General features: G+C 47.1%; 2 protein-coding genes across 13 annotated transcripts in view; one reads left to right on the plus strand and one right to left on the minus strand.

The window, feature by feature from the left end:
* Positions 1-339: 339 nt before the first annotated feature.
* On the plus strand, positions 340-3,917 carry myog (myogenin). 2 transcript variants are annotated; one of them, XM_046335505.1, is made up of 4 exons: positions 340-1,073; positions 2,503-2,586; positions 3,230-3,329; positions 3,422-3,917. In XM_046335505.1, exons 1-4 carry the CDS (start codon positions 534-536, stop codon positions 3,544-3,546), a joined length of 849 nt encoding a protein of 282 aa, XP_046191461.1. In that variant the 5' UTR covers positions 340-533; the 3' UTR covers positions 3,547-3,917. The 2 variants fall into 2 exon arrangements, with proteins under 2 accessions (XP_046191461.1, XP_046191469.1); XM_046335513.1 differs by lacking the exon at positions 2,503-2,586 and having other exon boundaries at positions 341-1,073.
* Positions 3,918-4,999: 1,082 nt separating this feature from the next.
* ppfia4 (PTPRF interacting protein alpha 4) overlaps positions 5,000-14,787 on the minus strand; it is a 147,193-nt gene continuing 137,405 nt past the window's right edge. For 6 of the 11 annotated variants that reach the window (XM_046342480.1, XM_046342473.1, XM_046342482.1 and 3 more), the window contains 10 exons: positions 14,587-14,787; positions 14,204-14,266; positions 11,748-11,774; positions 11,286-11,461; positions 10,988-11,085; positions 10,032-10,207; positions 7,563-7,631; positions 7,238-7,424; positions 6,874-6,969; positions 5,000-6,690 (listed from right to left, as the gene is read on the minus strand). In XM_046342480.1, the coding sequence (XP_046198436.1) occupies positions 6,911-6,969; positions 7,238-7,424; positions 7,563-7,631; positions 10,032-10,207; positions 10,988-11,085; positions 11,286-11,461; positions 11,748-11,774; positions 14,204-14,266; positions 14,587-14,787 (1,056 nt within the window). In that variant the 3' untranslated portion in view covers positions 5,000-6,690; positions 6,874-6,910. The remainder of the gene's footprint in view (positions 6,691-6,873; positions 6,970-7,237; positions 7,425-7,562; positions 7,632-10,031; positions 10,208-10,987; positions 11,086-11,285; positions 11,462-11,747; positions 11,775-14,203; positions 14,267-14,586) is intronic. The other 5 variants (XM_046342476.1, XM_046342475.1, XM_046342481.1 and 2 more) reach the window with 4 other exon arrangements.

A 14,787-nucleotide genomic window follows, 5' to 3' on the forward strand; every position in this document is an offset into this window, starting at 1 on the left:
GTCAGATCTGAGGTAATTAGACCAATTTCCATGGCAACCAGATCACATTCCATTATCTACTACGCCATTGGCCGACGCTCTACCTTGCACACATGCACACACACGCACACACACGCGAGTGAGTACATAGACATAGCTTCCTATGCACACATATACACACAAACACACACACACGTACATACACACATACACACGTTCCTGAAGCCCTGGAGAGCAGGGCCCAACAGAGATGTGAAGTTTAGATGTGCAGCAACAGCTAAACGCCGTGTCAGGTTTCTCTGGGCTCGTGCTAAATTTAACCCTCTGATCCTGCAGCAGTCAGAGGGTTTAAATGCCAACCTGCAGTTGCTGCTCCACACCAGTTGTTCTCCACACATCTTCCTCTCTCCACTAACCCAGGCCAGAAGTGGGAGAGGCTCACTCACACACTCTCTCCAACACACTCAGACCTAACACCCCTATAGAACACACACAGTAGAGCCCAGAGGAACCAAACCAGAGTCTTCGCCCCCTAAACTTCAGCGTCGACCAGTATGGAGCTTTTCGAGACCAACCCCTACTTCTTCCCCGACCAACGCTTCTACGAAGGGGGGGACAACTTCTACCAGTCCCGGCTGCCGGGTGGGTATGACCAGGGGGGCTACCAGGAGCGCGGTGGTTCCATGATGGGGATTTGTGGGGGTCTATCCGGGGGGGTTGGGGTAGGGTTGGGTGGAGGTATGGAGGACAAGGCAACCCCCTCTGGTCTCTCCCCCCACCCGGAGCCCCACTGCCCCGGCCAGTGCCTACCCTGGGCCTGCAAGCTGTGCAAACGCAAGACTGTGACCATGGACCGACGGAAAGCGGCCACAATGCGTGAGAAGAGGAGGCTGAAGAAGGTGAACGAGGCATTCGAGGCCCTGAAGAGGAGCACCCTGATGAACCCCAATCAGAGGCTGCCCAAGGTGGAGATCCTGAGGAGTGCCATCCAGTACATTGAGAGGCTGCAGGCACTCGTATCCTCCCTCAACCAGCAGGAGACCGACCAGGGAACACAGGGCTTACAATACCGCACTGGACCTGCTCAACCCAGGGTGAGTAGGAGACAGGGACGCAGGGAGGAAGAGATGGACGGTGTGAGGGATGAAAGAACCACACCAACCTACAGTAGAGGTCTGGGAGAAAGAGCAAGGTAGAAGGGAGGAGATAGGGATGGAGGGAGGGAGGTTAACAGAGATACATGAGGATGGGAGTGGTTGAGGAGGAAGAGAAAGAATATGAGGAAAAGGCTAAATGAGAGAAAAGATGTGAATAAAGTGAGAGAGGGAATGACACAGTAGAAGAGAGAGGCGTCAAAGAGGGAGAGGCAGACTGGAGAGGCATGAAGGGAATGAGGAGTGAAGAAAGAGGGAGAGGCAGACTGGAGAGGCATGAAGGGAATGAGGAGTGAAGAAAGAGGGAGAGGCAGACTGGAGAGGCATGAAGGGAATGAGGAGTGAAGAAAGAGGGAGAGGCAGACTGGAGAGGGATGAAGGGAATGAGGAGTGAAGAAAGAGGGAGAGGCAGACTGGAGAGGGATGAAGGGAATGAGGAGTGAAGAAAGAGGGAGAGGCAGACTGGAGAGGCATGAAGGGAATGAGGAGTGAAGAAAGAGGGAGAGGCAGACTGGAGAGGGATGAAGGGAATGAGGAGTGAAGAAAGAGGGAGAGGCAGACTGGAGAGGGATGAAGGGAATGAGATGAAGGGAATGAGGAGTGAAGAAAGAGGGAGAGGCAGACTGGAGAGGGATGAAGGGAATGAGGAGTGAAGAAAGAGGGATAGGCAGACTGGAGAGGGATGAAGGGAATGAGGAGTGAAGAAAGAGGGATAGGCAGACTGGAGAGGGATGAAGGGAATGAGATAAAGGGAATGAGGAGTGAAGAAAGAGGGATGAAGGGAATGAGGAGTGAAGAAAGAGGGATGAATGGAATGAGATGAAGGGAATGAGGAGTGAAGAAAGAGGGATGAAGGGAATGAGATGAAGGGAATGAGGAGTGAAGAAAGAGGGAGAGGCAGACTGGAGAGGGATGAAGGGAATGAGATAAAGGGAATGAGGAGTGAAGAAAGAGGGATGAAGGGAATGAGGAGTGAAGAAAGAGGGATGAATGGAATGAGATGAAGGGAATGAGGAGTGAAGAAAGAGGGATGAAGGGAATGAGATGAAGGGAATGAGGAGTGAAGAAAGAGGGATGAAGGGAATGAGATGAAGGGAATGAGGAGTGAAGAAAGAGGGACCAGAGACTTGGAAACGACTGCAAATGACATGGATGGGAATAATCGCCCCCAACATTTAGGAAATGATGTTATTTGAGTACATGTAGGCCTACAGGCATTAACAGTGCTTTTAGGTAAGGCAGGTGTGGCGGTTGGGTGTGTTAGTTGTAAAGGCTTTTTATATGTCTGTGTGTGCTAGTGTGAGTCTGGTAGGAGGGTAGATCTACGTCTGGTGTGTAAACTCTGATATATGGTGTTCGCCTCTCGTAGAATACAAGGTTTCAACAGAACAGTTCCAGAACAGAGCCCTCATCAAACCATCCCCTAACAACACAGACAGAACAGCACTTTGAGGTATATTGAAACATTTCACCCTGGCGTGCGTGAATTCCCTTGGGAGTGCTGCTATAGCTATTGTTTTAAAAGACATGCTACATACATCATTTGTATCCCTCATAAGTACTTCAAACACAGCACTCACCTAATCTTGATTTAGTTTCATCTTAACCTACCAGCTTTCAGAAACAGTTGTAATGGATAATGTGTTATGACACAGTAGTACAATCAATTATTCATAAAGTAATTGATGGAGCTGTGTGTGTAGTGAGTGGAGTTGTGGGTAGTGTAGTGTGTGTGCTTCACTTGGTGGAGCATGGCGCTTCCAATGCCAGGATTGTGGGTTCGATTCCCATGGGGGACCAGTACGAAAAAATCTGAAAATGTATGCACTCACTACTGTAGTGTCTGCTAAGTGACAATTTAAAAAAAGAAATTGTTTGATGAATCATTGAAAAAGAGACAGGCAACACCAGCTTCTGAGCTACGACAGACAAAGATGATCAATAGTAGTGTGTGTTTGTCGTTGAGAGTACCGTAGTGTGTGTCTATAGTTGTGAATGAGATGATGTGTGTGTCACTGGCATCGTCTGTGTGGGGTGGGGCGTGACGTGTCACATAAAGCGGGGTGAATGACAGTGCCTTGTCTCCATGGTAACAGGTGTCGTCGTCGAGTGAGCAGGGATCAGGCAGCACCTGCTGTAGCAGCCCAGAGTGGAGCAACACCTCAGACCACTGTACCCAGAGCTACAGCAACGAGGGTAAACACATAATGTATTACATTTCAGCAATGCACCCTGAACTTGTTGAAAATGTTAGCTGTTTTGACGTTCTCTCTCATGTCTCTCTCTAGACCTCCTGAGTGCAGACTCTCCAGAGCAGACTAACCTGCGCTCTCTGACGTCCATCGTGGACAGCATCACAGCAGCAGAGGGGGCTCCGCTGGCCTACCCTGTACCTGTGGACATTCCCAAATAAACCCAGAGCAGCAGACAGACATGTGTGCTGTTAACAGGTCCAATACATCACAAAACAGCTTTTTTTTACTCCCTTCCATGAGGAGGTAGTCACTGATGGGATATAACTGGATAGGTGAAAGCCATGCAGCGAAACCTACTGTACATTCCACCTATCCAAGCATGTTAGATCAGTGACTACTTCAATGAAGGGAGGAAAGAAGGCCAGGCCCTGTGTGTCCCAGCTAGTTGCAAGCTAGCACTTGGACACCACACAGCACCATACACACCCACACACCACACAGCACCATACACACCCACACAGCACCATACACACCCACACACCACACAGCACCATACACACCCACACACCACACAGCACCATACACACCCACACACCACACAGCACCATACACACCCACACACCACACAGCACCATACACACCCACACAGCACCATACACACCCACACACCACACAGCACCATACACACCCACACACCACACAGCACCATACACACCCACACACCACACAGCACCATACACACCCACACACCACACAGCACCATACACACCCACACACCACACAGCACCATACACACCCACACACCACACAGCACCATACACACCCACACATCACACAGCACCATACACACCCACACACCACACAGCACCATACACACCCACACACCACACCATACACACCACACAGCACCATACACACCCACACACCACACAGCACCATACACACCACACAACACCATACACACCAACATAGGCCAGGAGGTTTTTCCAGGACTAACCCCTGGCCCTTACCTAAAGCCCTCACACCTCTTCCAGGCCTGAGGCCTTATTCCCTACCTACCAAACCCTGTGGTCCACGTCTCCCTACCAGTAGGTTACAGGTCAGATCCTAACCTGAGAACCCACTGACATCAATCTATGCATGTTTTAGGACAAAAATCCAGTTCCCTGTGTGGATCTCAAGTTAGAACTGAGGCCCTAAGTGCCACTGGAAAGGAGAAACGAGAATTATGGTTTTCTGTCCTGACTTAATGCAGAAAAATATGTTTCCTCCTTTTCTAAATCTTTCCCTGATCTATCTTGCATTCTGTTTGCGTGTGTTATGCTTAAAAAACATTAGTTTATTATTTGTGGGGCCAATATGTACCATGGCAGTTTTGACCAATGCATCTGCTTAATTTAAACTGGTAATGAATGCTAGTGATGTAAATACGTTCCGTTTTCTACAGAGTGGTTTTGCTATTTTATTTTCTATTTTTTTGCTAACTTATTTTTGAGTTTTATAATAAAGATTGTTGTGTATTTGTAGATGTCCCAACTTGTATTTGTAGATGTCTAAACTTGCATTAAAGACCATTTTCAATACTTGGCCGCAGTTAACGTCTTCACGTGCAAGCACATACCTGCATGCCAACCATCACCTCAAAATGAACACACAACATCAACATTTATCTTTACAAAAAACAGCTTTACTTATGTCTATAGTGTCATAAATACAATACACTTTTTAAATAGCCAAATAATAAAATCTTGATTTGTCAGCATCATTTCACACCTGGAATAAATACACACACAGTACTCGTAGCTGCCACAGTAACACATAACATATTTTAGACACCTTTAAAACATTGGCTGTAAAATAAAAAGAAATACACCCATCCAACACTTCACTAGTTCACTGACAGAGCTCTCTCATTGGAGGAGAGGAGGTCATACACACAACACGTGCTAGTGCTCGGGCAGCATCATTGGCCACTTTCACATCCCCATGGCAACTGGACAGGAAAGGGGCGGCAGGGGAAAAGTCCATATATGGCATCATCACTGTCTCTGTCAGGTGTCCTGTTTGTGAGGATTTTCGTGTGGCTGATGCCTAGCAGCAATTTACTGTTTGATTTGAAAGGAAGTAGAGAAAAACAACACCATCCATCCATGGAGGTTAGTCTAGGAGGGTTTGGCTTTCCTAACATGCTGTTTCCCTTAAGTCTCAAATATTGGAGCCTATTGCTTTCATTTACACACACAGCTCATCCTGTATCCTCTGATATCTACAGGATCACCTACTCTACTCATGGTAGCTACATCAGTGTCAAATAGAGGAAGGAAACGAGTGGAGATAGGAAAGGGCAGGAGGAAAGGAGAAAAGGAGATGGGAAAGGAGATGGGAAAGGAGTTATGAAAAGAGAGAAGGAAAGTAGGGGATAAAAGGCAGGAAAGGTAACTGAACCGTTTAGGTCTGGACCCAAGAACCTGTGGCTGAGAATCATAGTATTAGTATCACATAGAGTAACAGGCCCCTGCTTAGTGAGTCCTTCATATAACTCCAGACACTGACAGCATATAAGACACACAGAGGTCCAACACACAAATAGAACAGTCACCACCGAATACAGGGCATTGGGTTTCATACAGCAATTATATTATAATATTCTCCATATATAATTCCAATATATATATTTATATATATTTATATAAAAAAACATATGTCATCCATTTTATTTACAGAGAGACAATAAATGATTAATACCTTGCATAACCGAGGGGACGACGTGTAGGTGGAAAACACCCAGGAGCTAGAGTAAAGTTAGACTAGAACCCACAAATGAGCAATTAGGTCTAGAACCCACAGAGTAGGAATTAGGACTAGAACCCAGAGATTCGGAATTAGGACTAGAACCCACAGAGCAGGAATTAGGACTAGTACTCACAGATTCAGAATTAGGACTAGAACCCACAGAGTAGGAATTAGGACTAGTACTCACAGATTCGGGAATTAGGACTAGAACCCACAGAGTAGGAATTAGGAATAGAACCCACAGATAAAGAATTAGGACTAGAACCGACAGATTAGGAATTAGGACTATGCGGGAGCACGACACCACAACAACAAGGCTACTGGGGGTACTGGGTTTACTGGGAATAGCAACTGGGCCGAGTCTCCTTTACAGCAGCGAGTGTGGCAATGAGCACGCTCAGAGTTCAAAGGTCAAAAAGTCAGAGGTCACCTCCGAATTGCACGTGTCCCACGGAGAAGGTGAGAGGTGACGCTGGATACAGGTCCCTTAACGTCAAGATCTCTCCCAAATTTGGCATGTCACTCTCGAAAGGCCGCAAGCATGTGTCCATACAGGTCATGGGAATAAACTGAGAGAGATACAAAGCAAGACAGAAGGAGAAAGCGAGGGAGAGAAAGAAAGAGGGAGAGAGAGAGGGTTGGCAACTGGGGTGGAACTAGCATGAGGTTTCCCTAAACCTTTTGCTAGCATTGCTCAGTCAGGAATAGGCTAATGGTCCTAGCCATTTCTTAGCATTGCTAGGATATCTTACCTGTTAACGTTAGCTCCTGTTAGTAAGTGGAGTGGAGTTAGCATGAGTACGTCCGTACAGCAGAGGGGTCGAGTCTCTGGGGAGCCGGGGGAGGAGCTAGACAGTGTGTGGCAGAAGTGGGCGTGGCCGAGCGGGACAGAGAGGAGACAGCGTGCAGTGAGACAGGCAAAGCAAAGAGACCGGCACACACTCACACACGCATGAATGCCCTCACACACATCAAGCGTTAAGATGAAATCATTTTGTGGCTGTTATTGTTAGGGCTTGCATTGTCAGTGAATCGCAAAACACACTCAAATCACATCCACACGACTGCAATTCAATTAGCTACGACCTCACAGTACCCCTTTCCAAACACACACACCTTCTGGTTGCAGCTGTTTCCTGGGCACCAGGGCCATGGACGGGGGCATGGACATGGAGGGCATACGGAACCCAGCGGGCAGTGTTTCCATGGAGCCCGCCATCATGCCCATTCCCCCTCCTCCCTCCCGCGCTCGGAAACGCTTACGCCACGATGGAGAGCGGCGGAACGTCTTATCATCCCCACTCTACACAGAGAGAGAAAGTAAACAAACAAACAGCCATGTAAAAGCAATCAAAGTGGTTATAGAGAAACAGAATCCATATTTCACAGGAAGACGGCAAAACTGAAACACTTGTGGGTCCATTATTTCCTTATTACTCACCTCCTCCAGTCTGCGGTCAGTGCCCAGGGCCAGAACGTTGTTGAACTCTCTCTCCAGAACCTGCCGAGCCTAGCGCACACACACACAGCATATAGATATACAGCATTTATACAACCTGAAAGCTGATTGGTTAAAAGTGCAATCCATCCCGTCTATTCCACAAGTTATCACCGGCTAAATCTATGGTGTTAAAATGCCTATTTACTCTGTTCCATCAGCCCAGCCAGGCATGTTATAAACTTGACCTCCACTATAAAAAGCATCTAGACATTATCTCACATTTCTTTTAGACAACAGCTGAGATTTGTATAAACCTTAGTGTCTGTCTCTCCGACATTTGCAACATTGTTTCAATTTTCAAATTTGATCTCCAACTGTCCCACAGTAAGGAACGTGTCGGGGTGGGTCAAGAGTTGGGATGAAAGAGAAAGGCAGGCAGCGTTTCTCAGCCAGTCGAAGTCATGAATCAGCTGGCATAATTTCTATGGATATATACAAAGAAATGTCCATTTAAAAAAAGTCAAACAAAACCAAATGCAGCTAGTTTGCAGTCTTCCCAGCTTCAGTTTGAAGTTATTGTGTTAGCTGTGTTGTTGGCTAGCTCCTCTGAACAACAGTGTCCCGAGGAGAGAGCACATTTTCTATTCCAGGTGAAATAGTGCCTCATTAACTCATTGTTATAGATGTATCCAAATAAATGTCACTAGAAAACAGCTTAAACAAATGCAAATGTGGCTACTGTTGTTGATTTTTCTTCACTGATTGGCGTGACTCTAAGTTAGCCATAGTTGGCTAGCTAGCAAGCAAAGGGATAAGAATGTTTCCAGCCAGAATGGCAACCGAACCAATAGAACGAATGACCAGCCGGCTTGGGTAGCAATCCTAGATTTGTTTTGGGACTATATCTTGTGGAAGGATGAAATAGTATGACAAAAGTTATCAAAATAAAGTTTTTAATTAAAATATGTCAATCATTGTTTGAAAATGTTGTTAACCCATTGTATAAAAGTGATAATGCTTTCGAAGCCGGTGTTTGGAGGATATATTGGCTTATTGACATGGTTTGCCGGCCCGAGACGAACTCCCGTGCCAATATATCCTCCAAACACCAGCTTTTCCGGCATTATCACTTAAATAGACAGCTGGCGTTACTCCTAGGGCTGTGGCAGTCATGACATTTTGTCAGCCAGGAGGTAATTGTCATGCAAATGACTGCCGGTCTCACGGTAATTGACCGTTATTTAACATAAACATGTTTAGCATCTCCGGGCTTCCACACCATAGAAATGTGACTGGTAAACTCAAGGGTACACTCGCAAAGGCTGCTTGGTATTGTAAATATATGCCATTTAGCAGACGCTTTTATCCAAAGCAACTTACAGTCATGTGTGCATACATTCTACGTATGAGTGGTCCCGGGAATCGAACCCACTACCCTGGCGTTACAAGCGCCATGCTCTACCAACTGCGCTACAGAAGTATGGTGGTGCAATCATTTCCATTGTAATGCAGAATGTTCATTCAAATAATACTAACTAATGTGGCTCATGCAATGGTATGTCGTTTTTGTAATGCCAGTTGAATTGAATCAACAAATCAAAGCACAGACTGATGGGTATACTTCCTGCTTTTACATCCTTCTTTTACTTCCTGCTTTGCTCCAATGGGTACACTCAAAATGGCTACAAGTCCACCCATTATGTCATCATTGACTTGACTGGGGACGTCCGTTCTATTATGTGTAGGCCAACTGTAGGATGGTGAGAACAGCAGTAACGTTATGGCTAGCCTCAATAAACCTAGTTTCTCTCGGTTTGATGCAGTCAAGTCAGGTACTATGTAATCGGATGGAATGATAAATAACCAGCAAGAAGTTAGTCTAGCGCAAGATAACAGTGGTTGCAGTCTCTCCCTCCATGCCTGCTCTGGTGTTCCGAGCCTCCAGTGTCTTACTCACACAAACACACACACACACACTCGGCCTCTGCTCCCTAATAGTCTAGAGCTGCTCGCTCTGTGCCTCTCTCTCTCTCCCTTTCTCTACAGCTCTGTTTTAATAAAGTAGCAAAACAATGGGCTTTTCTGCTGCTTCCCTCACTCAGATCGGACCAGTTGTCTTGTATTTATGCATATTCCGGGGCTTCCCATGTCCATTTCCAAACAGGAGCCCTAATTCTCATCATCATTTGTCCTTATCATTCAGATTATTCACATTTAACCATGAAGTGTTTAGAGAGTAATTAGGTGGACAATAGAGCACTAAGTACCAGTCAATTAGCGTTTGGTAAACTACCCATCAGCGGCATTCATTTGAGCAGTTTTGAATGCTCAAATGAATGCCAACGGTCACAGGGAATTTGACTGGGTCATGACTTGTGACTGGTGTGGCGGTAATATGCTAACTGTGACAGCCCTAGTCATTCCTACACAGCGCTAGTCCCTTGACCAAGGGTGTGTGTCTGTGTGTACCTGTGTGTTCTGCATGGGGATCTGCAATATGAGAGCCAGGCTGCTGTAGTCGAAGGTCTCATCCAGAGCAATGAGAGCCCCGTGGACTCCACTCTCCATCAGGTTGGTATTGTAGTCCTTCAGACCTATACTCTGGACCCAGTGCACTACCTGTTCATTGGTCCACACTAACGCATCTACAGAGAGGGGAGAGGGGGTATGGAAAGAGGGGAGAGGAGAGAGAGACGGGAGAGGGATAGACAGAGAGAGACAGAGGGAGGTGTATTACTATCACAGCATATAGACCAGTGCGTCTAATAAACAGACAGAGAATATCATATCAGAAGTATTCACACTCCAATAGTGTACTCTCAATGGCATACTGCCTTTGTTCTGAATAAGCACAGCTGTCACCCAGCTTTTTCAGAGAGGAACAGGCGGTGTGTGTGTGTGTGTGAGGAGGGGGGCTTCTGATGTGACAGGACAGCTGAGTCAAGTTCATATGCAGTGCTGAAGGTCATAAGGTAGCAAAGCTTTAGCTGGCTCTCTGTGTGTGTGTGTTCATGTGCATGTGCGTGTGCGCGTGTGTGTTCGTGTGCGTGTGTGTGTGTGCGTGTGTGTGTGTGTTCGTGCGTGCGTGTGTGTCCATGTGCGCGTGCGCGCGTGTGTGTCTGTGTGTGTGTATGTGTGGAGATAGCAGTAAAAGGCTCAGCTGTCCATACATAGAGCTCCAACCCTCTTAAATCCCGTGTGGCTCAGTTGGTAGTGCATGGTGCTTGCAACTCCAGGGTTGTTAGTTTGATTCCCACGGGGGACCAGTATGAAAATGTATGAACTCACTACTGTAAGTCACTCTGGATAAGAGTGTCTGCTAAATGACTCAAATGTAAATGTGCTGTGTCTGCAGACCACTGAGACAGGATCTCACATGATGACATTGATAATGAGAGATCCTGTCTATGAGTATGGATGTTTACCTTTCATGTCGTGCATGCTCTCCTCTCTACGACGGTCCAGGTCTTTCCTGTCGTAATTGAGTCTCTTCAAGCACATAATCCCATACTGCAGACTGGCCCTGATACACACAATATTATTTGTGAATTTTGTATTCCCACATTTTTATGCGTTAATTGTCATTGTTGACTGCACAAATTGAATACATATGTCATCACTTTTATGCCTATTTTTCCTATATTGATATTGAAAGTGTAGCATGGCAGCTCCTAAGAATGGTTGTTGTGCCGTGGTGGCTGGCTGGTTACCATGGTGACTGACCTGTGGAAGCTGTCAACCATCTTGAGGTGTGTGCGGAGGTCTTTCTTGGTGAGGTGGTCCAGCATGCGGGCGTCCACCAGACACTCCATGAAGTAGGAGCGGTACTGAGGCAGACCCAGGCTGGGCAGCCACTCATTACCGATCCACTCATGGTTCATATCCCCGTATGCCAGAGTCTGTGTGTCAGGAGGGACACAGTTAGTGAGTATGTTTGGCTGAGATTAGATACAATTGAGAGGTTCATCTGTGTACGTGGATTAACCAAAAGAGTAGGCGTGTGTGTATGTGTGTGTGTGTGTGTGTGTGTGTGTGTGTGTGTGTGTGTGTGTGTGTGTGTGTGTGTGTGTGTGTGTGTGTGTGTGTGTGATCTGAGACTGTGCTCTCTGTGACATGGTGACAACCCCCCTGGCTCAGGTAATTGTTGTGATAACAACGACAGGTGTTAGTGGGAGGAGTTCTCACCTGAGCCCAGCTGCCCTCCTCATTCTCCTGAGTGATTGACAGCGTGGCAGAGACAGGACAGATTGGGTTAGACGCATGCACACAGTTAGCTAATGCTAATCACACACTGAGCTCTACAAATCTCTCCGTTGCCCTCCATTTGGCAACTCTGACCACAACTCTCTCCTCCTGATTCCTTCATACAAGCAAATATTAAAGCAGGAAGCACCAGTGACCAGTGACTCGGTCTATAAAAAAGTGGTCAGATGAAGCAGATACTAAACTACAGGACTGTTTTTCTAGCAGACTGGAACATGTTCCGGGATTCTTCCGATGACATTGAGGAGGACACCACATCAGTCACTGGCTTTATCAATAAGTGCATCGAGGACGTCGTCCCCACAGTGACTGTACGTACATACTCCAAACAGAAGCCATGGATTACAGGCAACATCCGCACTGAGCTAAAGGGTAGAGCTGCCGCTTTCAAGGAGCGGAACTCTAATCAGGAAGCTTATAAGAAATCCCGCTATGCCCTCCGACGAACGATCAAACAGGCAAAGCGTCAATACAGGGCTAAGATTGAATCGTACTACACCAGTTCCGATGCTTGTCGGATGTGGCAGGGCTTGCAAACTATTACAGACTACAAAGGGAAGCACAGCCGAGAGCTGCCCACGAGGCACGAGCCTTCCAGACAAGCTAAATAACTTCTATGCTCTCTTCGAGGCAAGTAATACTGAAACATGCATGAGAGCATCAGCTGTACCAGACGACTGTGTGATCACGCTCTTCGCAACCGATGTGAGTAAGACCTTTAAACAGGTCAACATTCACAAGGCCGCAGGTCCAGATGGATTACCAGAACGTGTACTCCGAGCATGCGCTGACCAACTGGCAGGTGTCTTCACTGACATTTTTAACCACTCCCTGTCTTAGTCTGTAATACCAGCATGTTTCAAGCAGACCGCCATAGTGCCTGTGCCCAAGAACACTAAGGTAACCTGCCTAAATGACTACCAACCCGTAGCACTCACGTCTGTAGCCATGAAGTGCTTTGAAAGGCTGGTTATGGCTCACATCAACACCATTATCCCAGAAACCGTAGACCCACTTCAATTTGCATACCGCCCCAACTCAGATCCACAGATGACGCCATCTCTATTGCACTCCACACTGCTCTTTCCCACAGAAGGAACACCTATGTGAGAGAAGCTATTCATTGATTACAGCTCAGCGTTCAACACCATAGTGCCCTCAAAGCTCATCACTAAGCTAAGGACCCTGGGACTAAACACTTCCCTCTACAAGTGGATCCTGGACTTCGTGACGGGACGCCCCCAGGTGGTGAGAGTAGGTAACAACACATCCACCATGCTGATCCTCAACACGGAGGCCTCCCAGGGGTGCTTGCTCAGTCCCCTCCTGTACTCCATGTTCATTCATGACTGCATGGCCAGGCACGACTCCAACATCATTAAGATTGCAGATGACGCAACAGTGGTAGGCCTGATCACTGACAATGATGAGACAGCCTATAGGGAGGTCAGAGACCTGACCATGTGGTGCAAGGGCAACAACCTCTCCCTCAACATGATCAAGACAAAGGAGATGATTGTGGACCACAGGAAAAGGAGGCCCGAGCACGCCCCCATTCTCATCGACAGGGCTACAGCGGAGCAGGTTTGAGAGCGTCAAGTTCCTTGGGGTCGACATCACCAACAAACTAACATGGTCCAAGCTCACCAAGACAGTTGTGAAGAGGGCACAACAAAACCTATTCCCCCTCAGGAGACTGAAAAGATTTGGCATGGGTCCTCAGATCCTGAAAAGGTTTTACAGCTGCACCATCGAGAGCATCCTGATGGGTTGCATCACCACCTGGTATGGCAACATAATTACCTCAATTACCTCGACACTGGTGCCTCCGCACATTGACACATTGACTCTGTACCGGTACCCCCTGTATATAGCACCACTATTGTTATTTACTGCTGCTCTTGAATTATTTGTTATTCTTATCCCTTACTTTCTTTTAGATATTTTCTTAAAACAGCATTGTTGGTTAAGGGCTTGTAAGTAAGCATTTCACTGTAAGGTTGACAAATAAAATTTGATTTACATTTTTTGAGTGATCTGAGTCCCATGCACCAATGTAACCGACCAGGTACTGAACCCAGGAAAGCCATATGGAGAGATGGATCAACTTTAACACCAGAATGCTGAGACATAATTCATCACAACACAACCTAACTGACAACCAGCATAAATCTACACACAATAACTCATCAAAACAACAGAGCCTAATATGGTGCACCAAAGACATGCTAACCCAGGCACAAACAAGGAGGCAGTATGCATTGTAGTTGTAGGAGGCTGGGGATGAGCGTTTGCAGAAGCAAGCATATGTGTAGCACAGCGGGGCAGAGTGTGTGTGGTGTGTGTGGTGGGGAGGGGGTCACACAGATGGCACTGACCGCTTTAGTGGAGGAAGCCAGGTTCTCCATCTCTTCATGGGTTAACCACACATTTCCGGAGGACTGTGCAGAGAGGGAGAGCACGCACGAGCACGCACACACAATTACAGACAGACAACAAAGAAAAGCACGCACACACGCATACAGTGTCTGTAGTGAGAGGGAGTGTGTCAGGCAGGCAGTATCTGGCACACTGTTGAGAGAGTAGGTTTCCCGCTCCACCCCATGCAGCACAGTGGACAGAGTGAAGAGTACTGTCAACTCCAAAAGCACTATCATTACAGGGTCAGTGAAGTGACAGGTGATGGGCAGTGTGTGTGTATGTACCATGAGCGGTACAAAGAGGCTGTGTGTGTGTGTGTGTGATGTGTGTGTGTTTGTACCGTTCTAGAGGTGAGTGGGGCAGAGGGGCTGGTGAGGGACACCATCTCCTGGATGGCCAGTCTCAGTTTGAGGCGGTGCAGGGGGTTACTGATGCCAATCTCCCTCTGGATCTCTGTGTCCGACAGGGCCGACATGATGGCACCGCTCTTCACGTTGGCACGACACGCTGCCACGTACCAGGCGGGCATCCCCACCCACAA

This window comes from Oncorhynchus gorbuscha, linkage group LG03 (assembly GCF_021184085.1).
Source record: "Oncorhynchus gorbuscha isolate QuinsamMale2020 ecotype Even-year linkage group LG03, OgorEven_v1.0, whole genome shotgun sequence".
In the NCBI taxonomy this organism is placed as follows: domain Eukaryota; kingdom Metazoa; phylum Chordata; class Actinopteri; order Salmoniformes; family Salmonidae; genus Oncorhynchus; species Oncorhynchus gorbuscha.